Source organism: Nematolebias whitei, chromosome 3 (assembly GCF_014905685.2).
Source record: "Nematolebias whitei isolate Nwh7 chromosome 3, NemWhi1, whole genome shotgun sequence".
NCBI lineage: Eukaryota > Metazoa > Chordata > Actinopteri > Cyprinodontiformes > Rivulidae > Nematolebias > Nematolebias whitei.
The window spans coordinates 2,499,164-2,514,841 of record NC_056500.1 but is presented as its reverse complement, the minus strand read 5'-3'; the positions used below and the strand labels follow the sequence as shown (position 1 = coordinate 2,514,841).

Sequence of the window (15,678 nt, the reverse complement as noted above, 5' to 3'; positions counted from 1 at the left end):
CTGAATTCAATGGTTTGAAACTGAATTCAATGGTTTGAAACTGAATTCAGTGGTTTGGAACTGAATTAATTTGCTTTGAAAATTCAGTTTTATAATTCAGTTTCAGTTTCAACATTGAATTTGATGTGTGACACATCCGGATCCTTCCAGAGTAATCGAACACTGACTGACGTGAAAACTTCTTTTACGGAAATGTAGGGACGGGGTTCAGTCTCACGAGGTGGTAAAACAGAGAACGTTCACCATGTCAGATGGCCAGCGGTCAAACCCTCAGGTTTGTATCAAATTTATTACGTGTTTAAGAAGCGTCATATAAATAAATGATTATAACAGTCATGCTAACTTTATCTGTTAGCTAAAGACGCTAATCATCATAATGTCATAATGTTTGGGCTTGAAAAACAAATGTTTTTAACCGATACATTCTGAAAGCAGACTGTTGATCACAGAAGCACTCGTTCATTAAACGTGTCGGAAATTTATCAAGAGTTTGTTTTGACGTGTCTCGTTTAATTTTCATGATTTCAAAGTAGACAGTGATCTGATGGTTTTAATCCATGTGACGCTATATGTGCAGCGCAAGATTTTTCTGAAAATATAAATATTAAAACTAGTCAGTGACGCGTGGAGCGTTTTAATTTTTAGAGAAAAGTCATAAAGTTTTATTCAGCAGGATTTATTGCTGTACATAAATTAGCAAACATAAACCTCTAGTATGAGTCGGGCTGGTATCTGAATGGTTCGTGAATTCTGTTTGAATTCATTTTTCAAAATCTTACACGATACAGGGTGAGAGCTAGGGCTGGGCACAAACACTTTAAACAGCTTGTAGTTGGTGTTTGTTTCAAATCCACTGGTGGTGGAAGAGGTGCAACCCATTAATCCAGTCTTTTATTCATCTTCATGACAACAAATTTGTTCTGCAACACTGACTGCTACCCTCAAACTCCAGTCGTTTGGCTGTTTTCCCATACAGCATTACATACCACAGTCACTGAAGAAAGAGACGCGAGCGTTGTGGCCTGGGTGAGACACCTTCATGGCTTGTGGGCGCGGCCCTTTCATCCCACTGTCAGCTTCCAAAGATCAAAGGAGATGAATGCACCAAACTTTGCCGTCATCGGCACGTCGATCCTTAATTCAACAGATTTGAGTTTGTTGAATCTTCCAGTCCAAGGTCAAAGTTTTTTTACTTGTGTGGTGACATTTGTCCATGAAAACCAAAAACAAACCAAAAATGAAGATCTACCTGAAGGTGAATGTTACTCAAATAGTCCCTTGTTGCTCCGTGGGTTTGTGTTTAACGCAGTACAAAGGAAAGGTCCAAAAAAATCCAGTTTATGGCCGGTTTATTCCAACTTGACAAACAATTCGCTGACACAGCTGCTCCTGCATCACTGCACCTCCTGTCGCCTCACCTCCGACTGGTAAAAACCATGTGACCCCACGTGCCCCTAAACCTCCCTACAGCCTTCATAGTTATGTCTCTAATACCCACATCCCAAATAAATATATGAACTAAACAAATTACTAACCAACAAATTTATTCTAAACATTTATGATTAAATGAAAATACTAATTTAAAAATCAAACCTAAAAATATGCTAATTTATAAACCAATAAACTAAATTCAAAGACAACAAAGAATAGACAAATGGTTCCTACAGGCTGCATCCCTTTACAGATGTGGAAGCTCCGACGTTTAGGTTAGTTAGGCAAGAACGATACAGCTGCTAACCAACGTCGTGAAGGCGGCGCAGCTGAAGAGGATTATTTAATATATGGAAATAGTTTATTTTGTAGACATTTATGTTTTACAGCTACAGTTTCCCTCTGGGATTAATTAAGTATTTTTTTAATTGAATCTGTTAATAAATGTGCCTGTGGCACAATTGGGACAAAGCTTTGACTCGGAAATACATTTTTATTACTTAACGAAAAGAAAAAATATTGAGATGTATAATGTATGTATATTGAGATTTATTTTAAAAATATCAATATATTAATGTTGGTCCATATCGCACAGCCCTAAATGAGTACAGGGTGCTGTGATGGGTACGGTAGTTAGTTATGAATCTTAGTGCACCATGAGAGACAGCATCCAACATCTGCAGCATCCAACATCTGCAGCATCCAACATCTGCAGCATCCAACATCTGCAGCATCCAACATCTGCAAGCAGCTGGCAGGAGCATTCATGTGAATAATGTCACCATAATCAATTAGGGATGGGGCCGATCCGATCCAGTATCATAATATACCATAGCATAGGTAAGAGGAAGAGGACTCCTTTAAGTCCTCCTGGAATAGGTGGCTGTGGAAACAGATATCTGAACCTCTTTGGTTAAGCTGCTGCCCCTGAGACCTGAGTCCAGAACAAGATGAAGATATTGGATGGATAATAAGGCCCTATTTACACGGACACGATGGGGGGAAACGTAGGTTTTTTCATATGTTAATTACAGGAAAAGATTTGCGTTGACACGTACAAATTTAGTGTTTACATGCATCCGGAGGAATCCCCCCTGCCCCCCTGAATCTTCTGTAGTTACCATGCCGGGTCATTAGTTGGCGCTGTGAGTTTTGTACATTCACCTAATGCACATGCGTGCTGCCTCGGCACGCTTCTTTTCTCTGGGCTAAAAGCTCAGTTAACAACATATTAACAAGTTAAAGCTGGATTTTGGATAAGAGTCGACAGATTTGACGCTAAGCGGGACCGCTTCATCTAACAGCTCCACACCGGTCGCTGAGTGGACCAGAACCGAGTCGATGATGTCGGACTTTACTCCGTAATAATCAGTAGCTGATTTACAGCAGGTAAATCAAATGTTCTTAATAATGTTTGATTGTGTTTACTTCAATCCCACAACAACCAGCTGATTTTTTTTATTTTTCCTGAAAGAAGAAGAAGCTGCCCTCCCACCAGGCGGACCGGTTCTGAACGAGGCTCGGCCCAGGTGCAGGGCAGCAGGATGTCGAAGACAGAGATGTTGGATGAACTATTTATTTAAAATCCCCCTCAGTTCTTTTATTCAATCCATTCAATGTTTTCAGCTGCATTAATCAAAGGAGTGACTTCCTGAACGAGTCAGATGAACAACGTGGGACATCCAGGATGAAAGAGTCCAGTTCATTAATGCAGTTTACTGTTAACGTGTTTTTAATAGTGTGTTCAGTTTAATTATCAGTGTTTGTGTGACATGCAGTTTGTGGTGTTGAATAAATAAATAAAAATTAAATTTGTCTTCATTTTCAACTTTAATAACATGCGATATGTTTGGCATCATTTTAATCACATAATTTTAATTCCATAATGTCCAGAGAGCTTCATTATATATCTCAAACTTGACATAAATACTGTTTATTATTATTAAACTTATTATTTGGCACATTCAGTATGTTAAAGTGCAGCGCGACGTGTGCACGTGCCTCGACAGGCTCGTTCTATAAACAGCGACATTAGAACTGGATCAGACTGTGTCTCTTCCAACACACACGTCGGTCACAGCACCTGGAATCTGACGTAGATTAACTACGAGATTAAAAATATATTCCATCAGTCGTAGTTCAGAAAGCAGTGTATCCGGCGCCATGTTGATAAAAAGATGTCGTCTGTCCACGTGTGCGCATGTGGTTTAACACAAAGCCGCAGCGGGAGACGTTTCCATCATCAGCGGGGGGGTCAGTGAAAAACCTCCACTCTGGAAGGTGGGTTCAGAAACTTCCGGATTCAAAGAGGGGGGGGCCACTGGTGTCAAATAAATGAACGGCAGAACCGCAGAGAGAAAGGAGCGGATTCACTCAAAATATGCGCCGTGTAAACGGCCCCTGAGAGACTTGGTTCAAAAACCTCTGGAATCGGGGAGAGCGGAGGATGGTGTCGTGTAAATGACCAGCAGAACTGCAGAGACTTCACTACTTGCTCTCGCTGAGATCGGATGCTTCTCCCCTCCCTCTCCGCTTTGCTGCTCAGTCTGTCTGTGAAACTGCTTCTGAGCCTCTCTTCACTTCTTCCGAACCATAATTATGGACTTGTTTTGATCAGTTGGTTCCTCAACTCAATTTACAACATTTCTTCGAAGAGAAGACAGGCTTTAGGCGAGCCGATTTGCCTGATGGCACGCACACAGCTGGATATCTCATCGACTGGAAGACGTGTCTATCTCTGCTTCCATCTGTGGATTTTAAGGACACATTATTAATTGGATTTACGATAACTGGTTCCTGCTTTTTGGATTCGGCTGGTTGCTGGTTTGATCAACAATCAAGGAAGTCGTCGGCAGCAAATTTGGACCCGATCACGCTGCTTACCTTTTTGATGGCTTGGTTCGTGCCTCGAGTACCCGGACTCAAATGCTTTGGGCTGAATGGATCAGATCTTGGGGATTTTACTCAGTCACGTTTCATTGTATGTGAATGTTCCTGTAAAGTGCCCTGAGACAACTTTGTTGTGATTTGGCGCTTTATAAATAAACTAAATTGAATTGAATTGGTGTGGCCATGTCATTTGGACATTTCGTAACCGAGTTGACCAACAAAGACTCAAGGTAGATGTCATTAAGTTCTGCCTGTCCCCAAAACAACTGTGTGTTTATCTGAATTTGGCTCCCATGGGTGGTCTTGAAGGCCATCTTATCTGAATTCACCTGGAGAACATGTGATCTGACACTCACCACCCCCTCCCTGAGGAATTTCCAACTGATAACCAGATGAACCAGCTGAATGAACTTGTGTCATCGTTTCAGGACTCTTGGATTCTCAGACGTTATTCTTGGCCATTCCTCAACATCCCTCGAGAATGTTTATGGATCTCACCGGAGGACACTGGCTGATTATTCCATTCTTATCAGAACTCTTACAGTGACCTCGAGAGCGTCTATGAACATTGCTGACCGCTCTCGTTGTCACCCCTCTGCAGAATGTCTACGTCACCATGTGCTTGTTTGTGTGAGGTGTTTTTTTTTATTATTAGAGGGTTTTTTCTCAGGCAGGAAAGAAAAAGTCTGATAGGAATTTTTTCACCTCCAACTCGTACACGTGTCCAGTTAACCGCTGTTTTTGTCTGTCCAAACAGGTCTCACTTGTAAATGAGTCTTTGAGGCTCAATGTGATTCATCTGTTTAAAAAAAGGTTGAATGAAAAAAAAAAGAGAGAAAGGTGCAGATTCACTCAAAATGTGCATCGTGTAAACGGCCCCTTAAAGTCTGTTGAACAACTCTGACATAAGAAAAGCTTCTCACCAACGTGGACCCTCAAGTATCAGGTTAACTGACTGTTGCAAGAAAAACATTTACCACAAATTTCACAGGTGAACAGTTTCTCACCTGTGTGACTTTTCTTGTGTCTCTTCAGTTCTGGACTGTCCACATCGTCTCCATGTTCTCTGGTTTGAGGACGTCTCTCGTTCTGTGTCAGCTCCTCTTCTCTGCTGGATCCAGGATCTTCAGTCCTGCTTCCTTCCTGATCTTGAGTCTCAGCTTCAGGAGAATTCTGAAGGAGTTGTTCCCAGTTTGCTTCTGGTTCCCAGTGATCTTTTTCGTCAAAGCCAACAGTCACCATGAAGGTCTCAGCTGCCAGCTTCACACCAAGCTGCTCTTCATCCTGACTGATGCAGAGTTCCTCCTGTTCCTCTTTCATCTGTGGAGGTTCTGGTTCTTTAACTTGTGATTCTGGTTCCTTCTCTGGAAGGTCTGGTTCTTCCTCTGGAGGTTCAGGTTCCTCTTGTTGTAAATGTTTGGGTTCCTCCTGGTCTTCTGTTTTCTGTGGTTGATGATCTCCTGCTGGAGGTTGTGGTTCCTCCTGGTCCAATCCAGAGTTCATCTTGTGGTTCCTGAGCTGCTGCTCAGTGAGAAGCTCCAGCTCCTCACGTCTCCAGACAAAATGCTGCGGAAGTTCTGGACCAAGAGACAAAGAAATGACGTCAGTGGACATAAGAAGTTGAAGCTGTCAACTAAAGCTGGGAGATTGGACAGTTCTATCGACCGTCACATGTTGGAGGCAACAGGGATTAATTTATGGACGATAGTTTCTGCTTTATTTGAGCTACTTTCACTTTCCCTTTGAAGAGCTCAGAACTGTTCAAATCTGTACACTTCAAATTAAAGCACAACAAAATACACCCTGACGGTGTTCAGCTCCCCACATTGATCTTCAACACTAACGTTAGCAACACGCCGTTCAGAGGTCCACCCTTCAGTACTTGTAGGAGAAACTCTGATAATGCACCTCCATGGTTACGCGTCATAAGAAATGCTCAAAAGTAAAAAGGTTTCAGTAAAAATCCTTCCAGTTGCACAGCATCCGATACCAGAGGAAACAATCGTCAGAAAAAAAGTGATTTACGTCCAGAAAAAAAGAGGAATTAAAGTTTTCAAAAGCAATAACTCAGACTGAATGTAACAGAGCTGCTGCAACGTGCAGCCACCCCGAGAGGAGCAATTCTAGAACATGAAGTAGAACTGAGCCTTAAAATGTGAGACAGCTGAGGAAGTTAACCAGTAAACAGACTACCTGCTCCAGGTGCAGAAATCTGACAGAAACTGACACTCACTCATCTGCAGGGACTGATTTAAAAGGTTGAACAAGAAAATGTGAAGTTAAATGAAACATCCTTGTCCCAAAGCCAGTTTAAGTATCATTAATATTTGGTTCCTTTATTTTTCTTTCTTTATGAATTGATTTAAACTATTTTCACGTTATTCAACAACCAAAATGGATTTTGTTTTTTAACGTAATGGCTAGGTATTAAAACCACTACCCAGTTATATATTGACCTTGACCTCTCTAAGTGGCTTTAATAATCTGTTGAACTCCTGGCAAGAACCAGTGCAGACATGTTCCTGATTTTAGTTGTCGACATTCGCCTTATAATCCAGCTGTTTGTTACTTTTTTACCATCTTATTTGTATTTTTTATTTAATCTGTATGCCTTTTTATAACTGTCTATTGTCATCGTTCTTTGTTGAATTCAGGTCTCTCTTGTAAATGAGTCCTCGAGGCTCAATGGGATTAACCCGTCTAAATAAAGCTTGAATGAATATCCATCCATTATCTTTTACCCACTTCTTCCATTTTGGGTCACGGGGGTCGCCCATGTCCAGCAATCACTGTGTGAGGAGCAGGATACACCATGGACAGGTCTCCAGTCCATCACAGGGACACATAGAGACAAACGAGACAAACATTCACTCTGTCACTCACACAGGGACGATTTAGAGTTACCAATCAGCCTAACATGCATGTTTTTGGTCTGTGGGAGGAAAATGGAGTATCTGGAGAAAACCCACGCAGCACGGAGAGAACATGCAAGCTCCACCCAGAGGGGTCCCAGGACCGGGATTTGAACCAGGGACCTGCCCGCTGAGGGGCAACAGCTCTACCGGTTGTGCCACCGTGCTGCTGCACTAAACCATTGGGGGCAGCACTATTGAAGTTTCACTTCCCCAATTGATAATTGAACAGGAAATTAATGGGTGGATAAGTGATGTTTATTAATGTTTATATTTTCTTTTCTCTTAGGTCAACTGGATGATGCTGCACGGAGAATTCAAGAGTTGCAGAGACAAGTTTTGTCCCTAGAAATGGAAATCCAGCAGCTGACAATTAAGAAGTGCCCTCCTGTGTGTGTGTATGTATATATATATATATATACACACACACAAGTTTCTTTACCAACATTGCTCCATGTACAGTGTTCAATAAAATTATTAAATGAATTTTTGCAAGAAGCTGCCACAAACCTTGTTTAATTGTTTCACAACAGAAGCTTTATTTCCTCCCCTCCTCCATGTCCTACATTACCAGATGTGTAAAATATACAAACAGATGCAATTTAAATGTAAAAGATGTTCATATGCAGATTACTGAAGACAAGCTGTTTAAAAAAAGTTCTGACAGAATTATTCACATCAATTCATTCATTACTAGATTTAAAAAAAAAAAAAAGATAAATATACAGAGAGATTTCCAACACAGCTGCTTGCAGTAATGACTGTTCATCCATGAAGTGTGACTTGAAGAAGCAGGGAGGTTCTAGACTGCTTTGTCTCCTTTTACATCAAGAGGCTCCTGATAATTTGACATTAGGCAGCAACAGATGATCCACAGCTGATCGACTGAACCTCCTGATTGACTGGTACTCCTTCACATGGTCCTCTCTGGTAAAATCCTCAGACAAGCCTGGGTCTTCAGGGTCTTCTGGGTCTTCTGTGTGTCCTCCTTGCTGAGTTGCTGCTGCTGAGAAAGATGGACACAAGAAGAAAGTAAAAAGAGAAATTATTAATCATCAGAACATGGAAATGGTTTGACATAGTTTTTAATTCCATATTTAAAATGCTATTCTAAACAACAGAGTTGGAAGATGTCAGAGATTTTACATTAATAGATAAAGTTAAACATTTTAATGTTACAGCACTGACAGCAGCAGCAGTGTAGAGTTTAGCTACCTGTAGCTGCTAGCTAGCTTACTTTACAATCGGAGGCTGTTTCCTGACACAGTTACAGAATGGTAAATTGATGATGGATAACGTTACCAAAGCTAACTAACACATAAATCCTGTTTTTATTAACGTTAATATAGCTTGTAAACCTTTAAACGTTAGAGCACTGACAGCCCGAGTTGTATATTTTAGCTACTGCGGCTAAAGTTGCTGCAATGATGGATAACATTACCACAGCTAACAAACACATAAATACTGTTTTTATTAACCTTACCTTGCACTATATCTTGTAATATAACCTCTATAAATAAAGGTCGAAGGAATGAAATTCCATTAAGTTTCCAGACAGGTCTCCAGAGGGAGAATAGACCCGGAAGTACTGATCCACAGCATCGAGTCAAAAAGGAAGTTGTCTGACGTCATGTGAAAAGGGCCTATTGGGGGCAGTTCTTTAGTAACGCCTTTTTTTTTTTTTGGTCCAATCACATGTGGCTCTTGAGATACGCCTTCCTTTAGGAACGCCATCTGCAGACATGCCTACCTGGGTCAAAAACACCGCTGGGTTCCGTGCACCGGACTGGATGTGTCAAGTCTGACTTAACTTTTCATTCTATATGCTTTTTTATGATTGTCATCTGCGTTCTTTGTTTACAACAGGTCTCTCTTTTGTAAATGAGGCTCATTGAGGCTAACCTTTATAAATAAAGACTGAACTGAACCTGACCCGAGTACAAAACGAAGGGTTTACATGAGGCAGTCCCTCAAAATGGCTGCCACCCAGCTGTGGGGGAAGGGACTGAGACAAATGTATCTTTACTGATTTCACCTCAATGTGTCATAAATAAATAAAGACTTCCACATGCACTCCGCTGCAGCTCCTACCTGTTGTGTGCAGGTGTGTGTGAGGTTTCCAGCTGATGTCCAGCAGTCTGCGCTGACGATCGATCTCTTCCTCGTACCGGACGATGGTTTTTTTCAAACTCTGAATATTTCATGAGCAGTTAGTCGCTCGCTGATAAACTCTCTCAGAGACTGAACTGAAGACATTGTTGCTGCACACACTCAAACATTCACCTCTCACACACACACACAATGAGCTAACCATGCTAACTCTGCTAGCCCGGCTGCACTTCCGGTTGTCTCGCCACCTCTTGACGAAAATTTAAATATGAAGAAATATCCGAAATACAATAAGTAAAACGTAAAATTCGATCAATTGTATGGGCGGTTTCGGTTAACCAAGAACAAATGTTTCCAACACAAATACAAATAATTACCTTAACCACAAACACACAGCTTGAAATGTGTACAGCTGTCACGCAGCTAACGTGTGTACTTCCGGTGGTGTCTCAATAATAAGCGCCCGCAGAAATAGTAAAAAACAGTGTCTACATTCATTCAACCTTTATTTCTACAGGTAAATCCCACTGAGCCTCAAGGACTCATTTACAAGACAGACCTGATTTCAACAAAGAATGATGACAACAATAAACAATTATAAAAAGTCATACAATTTTTTTAGTTTTTTAACAAATAGGATGGCTAAAAAAAAGTAACAAAAACAGCTAGATTCTAAGGCGAATGTATAAAACTAAAAACTGGAACATGTCTGCATCGGTCCCTGCCAGGAGTCCAACAGATTCTTAAAGCCACTTAGAGAGGTCAAGGTCTACATTGAGAAATTATACCTTTTTTCATTCAAACTTTATTTATACATGTGAGTTACGAAGACTCATTTTCAAGAGTTTTGTTTTAGATAAACCGCAGATAAGGTCTCTGTTGAAAATGAGTCCTCGTGACTCAATGAGACTATTTCATATGCAGATCAATGACATGCTCAGGACAAGAACCGTCCTGACTCACCAAAAAACAAGAAATACCAAAGCATGCAACAAAAATACAAAAACAAGGTGACAAAATTCAGTTCAATTCAGTTTATTTATATAGTGCCAAGTCACGTCATCTCAGGGCACTGAACAGAAACATTCATATATAAAAATAATAATTTAACATTATTTTATTTTTTAGGAGCAGACAGCTTTGAGTTTAACCCCATCACATAACTCTCATCTTGAGCAAGCATGAAGGCGACAGTGGAAAGGAAAAACTCTCTCATGCAGACTCAGGATTAGCGGCCATCTGCTTCGACCGGCTGGGTTTAAGAGGAACAGATACACAATGGCAGGTCAAGAATCACGTTAACATAGAAATAGTATCAAATGAAAACTATTCAATTTTAACAATTCATTTAAGGAAATGAGGTCAGTTTGTCCTCTAGTAGTCTAAGTCTATAGCAGCATAACAAGCCGACCCTAACTATAGGATTTATCAAAAAGGAAAGTCTTAAACTGGATAATGTGTCAGCCTCATGGACAGAAACTGGAAGTTGGTTCCACAAGAGAGGAGCCTGAGAACTGGAAGATCTTCCTCCCATTCTGCTGCTGGAAACTCTAGGAACCACAAGTAAACCTGCAGTCTGAGAGTGAAGTGCTCTGTTAGGAAAATATGGAACAACAAGATGTGTAATATAAGATGGAGCTAGGTTGTTGAGAGCTTTGTAGGTTAGAAGTAAGATTTTGAATTCTATTCTGGATTTGACAGGGAGCCAATGGAGAGAAGCTAAAACTGGAGAGATATGATCTCTCCCAGTAACTCCAGTTAAGACTCTGGCAGCAGCATTTTGGATCAACTGAAGACATTTTAAAGAAGTATTTGGACACCCAGATAATAAACCATTGCAATAGTCCAGTCTAGACGTGACAAATGCATGGACCAGTTTTTCTGCATCATCTTTAGATCAGATGTTTCTAATGTTAGTGATATTACGCAGGTGGAAGAAGGAGGTTCTAGTAACGTTTTTAATGTGGGGGATAAAAGACATGTCCTGATCAAAAATAACACCAAGATTTTTAACATTAGAGCTGGAGGACAGATTAATGCATCTAAGGAGGGAGAAAGACTGAAACATTCATTCCTAAGGTGCTCAGGTCCAAAAACCAAAACCTCAGTCTTGTCTGTTCAACAGGAGAAAATTAAGGGTCATCCAGGTTTTTATGTCTTTAAGACATGCTTGTAGTCTAAGTAGCTGATTGGATTCATTGGGTTTAATGGACAAATATAATTGTGTATCATCAGCATAACAATGAACATTTATCAAAAGTGAAAAAGAAATACATCTACAGCAGCATGGTCCTATTGGCAGAGTGGTTCTGTTGGTAGTGAGGTTCTCTAATAGCAACATGGTCCCGTTAGCTGCAGCATGGTACTACTGTTAGCAGTCAGGTTCTGTTAGCGGTGAGCAGGGGTTAATTTGAGCCGGATCCTGTCGGAACAAGATCTGAGAACTCTTTCATTTTGACCGCTCGGATCCGGCAACTCAAATCTCTGCCCCTAAAAGTCCAAAGTCATCGCTCATTTTTATTTTGATTATTTATTAAAATTACAACAAGAGGAGACGTTGCCCATTCTGTGGAGTGGATGTTCTGGCTGCACCACGTTCCCGCCCAGCAGAGACGCGAACTGCATGTCCCGCGGGGAGCTTCTTCATCCACCTTCATCTGTGCGCCCTACAGACTTTACGCACAGCGTCTCCAGACAGGACACGCTCACAACTGCTGTGTCAGAACTCCTGCGTACTTGCCGTGGCGTATAACATTTCAGACATAATAAATAAGCTTACATTTTTTAAAAAATAAGAGTGAAATGTTTGACGAGAATTAACATCACGTCTCAAAACAACGGCACTAATTTGTCAAAATAACAGCGAATGTTGAAAAGACTATCCAATTAATTATCTAAAATACATGGATGGATTGTCTTTAGCTGGACAACTGAGAATTGAATCATCTGAAGGCAGTGGCAGTTGAGATTGGAGGAGAACAACGAACAGGACTGAATTCAGCAGAGTTCGGGTCAGACAGTATGTGGGTGTGTGGGGGAGGGTGGGGGGTTAGGACGCGCAACAGAATAGGACTTGCATTCACACACTGGCTTGTTTATTGTTGTTGCTCTCCAAAACAGTCATTTCAAGTCAACCTTTATTTCTACAGGTTGTTGGTCTCATTGAGCCTCGTCATTTACAAGAGACCTGTTTTTAATCAACTTAATCAAATGTTTACAGATGTTTAACAACCTGTTAAAATACAACGAAATGCAGGAAATGGCATCTTTTATTACAAATTTTCTGGGGGAGGACCCACGGACAGCACAGTCCCGTTAGCATGATGAGGATAATGATTGTGGCAACGGCCGATGACTGCCCTCCAGAACCGGTGTTAACCTATTTTTAGTCTAACATTTTTCTTAGTTTATTATCTTAGATCTTATTGTTTTTCTTTAACATTTTGTTATTTTGATGGATGTAACTGGGACCCTGTGTACACAATTTCATTACACCACATGTAGCACATGACAAATAAAGAACCGTTGACGTTGATGCCAGCAGTGCATTTTACTCCGTCAATCTCCTTGATGCGTTTTTTTTCACTGTCAGAACTGATAATTATGAGATACTGTTTAAAATATGAACGTTTATCTTGATGAGATACATTTTTATTGTTAGACAGTGCAGTTATAAATGAAACGTTTCATAAAAGGACTGATTTAAAAGTGAAGGTGTTGCCAACACAAAGTGCTTTTCCTCTTTTGTTTTGATTTAAAACTAACAAATCTTCATAAACAAACACGTTCAGAACAAAAACTAACTTTTAGGTTGATTTAATCAGAACTGAGAAACACGTCAGATTTAACTTCTCAGGAACATTAAAATCAAACCTGATCAGTCAGTTATAAAACAACACTTTATATAAACAGAGCCATGTTATATTTAAAGACCTCCTTCAACACAAACCACATTTAGAACTTTTCCCCTCCAGATGTTCGGTTTACTTTAGAACCAACAGAAGCTTCTGGTCCTGTTGATGTTCTGGTCTGTTTGTTTCCTGCAGATGATCCTGTGGTTCTGATCAGATTCTGATTTCAAGCTGTCCTCCCTCAGTCTGATGACGTCTTCACTGTCTCACAGGCTGCCGTTGGACGGGTACGTCCCCCCGGTGTCTCTTCACGTGGACAGTCAGGTTGCTTCTCTGGGTGAAGCATTTGCCACATACTGGACAGGAAAAGGGCTTCTCACCAGTGTGAGTCCTCATGTGTCCCACCAGGATATAATTCTCAGTGAAACATTTGCCACAGGTCTGACAAGAGTAAGGTTTCTCACCAGTGTGAGTCTTTATGTGGGACGCTAAGTGACCACGTCGTGCAAAGTTCTTACCACACATTTGACACGAAAAGGGCTTCTCACCGCTGTGAACTTTGGTGTGAGTCACCAACTGACCTCGCTGGGTGAAGCTTTTACCGCAAGTCTGACACGTGTAGGGCTTCTCTCCCGTGTGAATCCGAATGTGGCTCAACAACTCATCGCTTCTCCTGAAGCTTTTACCACAGGTCGGACAGGGATAGGGTCTCTCACCCGTGTGGGTTCTCAGGTGCGAGTTAAAACTGCGAGTGCAGCTGAAACTTTCTCCACAGGTGTTACAAGAATAAGGCCTCTCACCTGTGTGAGACCTGGCGTGAATGGTTAACTGGCTCTTTACTGTGAAGCCTTTTCCACAAGTCTGACACGTGTGGGGCTTCTCACCAGTGTGGACCCGCATGTGGTAGACCAACGTGTTGTGCTGGATGAAGCGTTTACTGCAGACCTTACAGGAATAAGGCCTCTGGTCCGTGTGGGTTCTGGTGTGGACCATCAGGCCACAGCTTCTCATGAAGGTTTTACCACAGAACTTACAGGAGAAGGGCTTCTCACCAGTGTGGATTCTTCTGTGCTCCTTCATTTGATAATTATGTCGAAAGGCTTTTCCACAAATGTCACATTTTACAGGTTTTTCATTCGACTCAGGATCAAACCACTTTCCTGGGTTCAGTTCTCCGTCTCCAGATGGTCCTGCTTCTTCCTGGTCTTGGTTCTCGGGCTCAGGAAAGTTCATAGGGAGGAGCTGTTCCCAGTTTGGTTCTGGTTCACTGTGGTCTCTTTGCTCAAAAGCAGGAGTCACCATGAAGGCTTCAGCCTCGAGCTTCAGAACCAGCTGCTCCTCATCCTGACTGACACGGAGTTCTTCCTGCTCCTCTTTCAGCTGGGCAGCTTCTGGTTCCTCCTGGTCTGGACTGAAGCTCCTCTCTGGGTCACAGAGATGCTGATTCTCCTTCTCTTTCCAGTCATGATGCTGCGGGACGTCTGACAAGACAAAAACCAGAAGAAACAATGAAAAAGACAGAAGCTGAAATGCCTGGGTCCAAAGATAAAAGTTCTTTTTGTTGGGTCAGGAAATCGATTTAAACTACATCATTGTTTAAAATGAATAAAAACTAAAGTTTTTTTTTAATTACTTGTTGGGAAAAGTAGTTGCTTCAGTTTTTCATCAGTATATAAAAACCATTAACTGAATAAATGTAATAGTAAAAAATCAGGAACTTGATTGGATCCAGCAGTTTAACACAGAGACATTTGTTCTATGAGGTTTATTTTTAGGCTGTTGTCTGTGATTAACGTCCATCAATTAGTTTATCTTTGATCTCTTTTCCCTTCTGCTCGTTTTACGTCGTTTCAGTTTAAATATTTAGTTCGTTTCCAAAATACACAAACAAAGATGCAAACATTGATATTTTATAATAGAAACCTGATTTTGAGCTGTTTTTAATCCAACGACTCTTTAACAGAAAGCACTGCACTGCATTGATGCAGCTGCAGCTCCTACCTGTTGTGTGCAGGTGTGTGTGAGGTTTCCAGCTGATGTCCAGCAGTCTGCGCTGACGATCGATCTCTTCCTCGTACCGGACGATGGTTTTTTCAAACTCTGTGAATATTTCTTCAGCAGCAGCAGTTAGTCGCTCGCTGATAAACTCTCTCAGAGACTGAACTGAAGACATTGTTGCTGCACACACTCAACACATTCACCTCTCACACGCACACAGAGCTAACGATGCTAACGCTGCTAGCGCCGGGTGCACGTCCGGTGACGTCACTTTGCGAAGCCCCGACGAAAACTAAGTTTATCTTACTTATATTATCCACTGAACTATTAAAAAAAACATCGATCAAGTAATAAATTAACTTGTGTACGTTCACTTACAACGGTTATTTCCAAAACAACTTCGGACATTCACGCTAACAATGCTAACACTTAGCTTTGTTTACTTCCGGTGGTGTCACCCTAACAGTGACCGACGGATCAGAAGGACC

General features: G+C 41.2%; 3 protein-coding genes across 3 annotated transcripts in view; all 3 read right to left on the bottom strand.

Moving 5' to 3' along the window:
- LOC119430366 (trichohyalin-like) overlaps window positions 1-9,545 on the bottom strand; it is a 23,120-nt gene extending 13,575 nt beyond the window's left edge. The window contains exon 1 of the mRNA XM_037697772.1: window positions 9,516-9,545. The gene's annotated coding sequence lies outside the window, so the exon portion shown is untranslated. The remainder of the gene's footprint in view (window positions 1-9,515) is intronic.
- The window catches only part of LOC119430460 (zinc finger protein 271), a 12,672-nt gene extending 3,115 nt beyond the window's left edge, over window positions 1-9,557 (bottom strand). Inside the window, exons 1-2 of the mRNA XM_037697871.1 lie at window positions 9,324-9,557; window positions 5,328-5,897 (exon numbers count right to left, since the gene is read on the bottom strand). Coding sequence (XP_037553799.1) covers window positions 5,328-5,823 — 496 coding nt within the window. The 5' untranslated portion in view covers window positions 5,824-5,897; window positions 9,324-9,557. The remainder of the gene's footprint in view (window positions 1-5,327; window positions 5,898-9,323) is intronic.
- A 3,532-nt stretch (window positions 9,558-13,089) lies between these two features.
- LOC119430365 (gastrula zinc finger protein XlCGF28.1-like) lies at window positions 13,090-15,453 on the bottom strand. Its single transcript, XM_037697771.1, has 2 exons — window positions 15,194-15,453; window positions 13,090-14,673 (listed from the first exon to the last, which is right to left on the bottom strand). Exons 1-2 carry the CDS (start codon window positions 15,363-15,365, stop codon window positions 13,451-13,453), a joined length of 1,395 nt encoding a protein of 464 aa, XP_037553699.1. The 5' UTR covers window positions 15,366-15,453; the 3' UTR covers window positions 13,090-13,450.
- Window positions 15,454-15,678: the final 225 nt, after the last annotated feature.

What these genes read in the sequence shown, in the direction of transcription:
- LOC119430365 (XM_037697771.1), bottom strand. Translation starts at nt 15,365, where the DNA reads ATGTCTTCAGTTCAGTCTCTGAGAGAGTTTATCAGCGAGCGACTAACT. An exon ending in CACACACCTGCACACAACAG is followed by an intron (nt 14,674 to 15,193) that starts GTAGGAGCTGCA and finishes TTGTCTTGTCAG; the next exon opens with ACGTCCCGCAGCATCATGAC.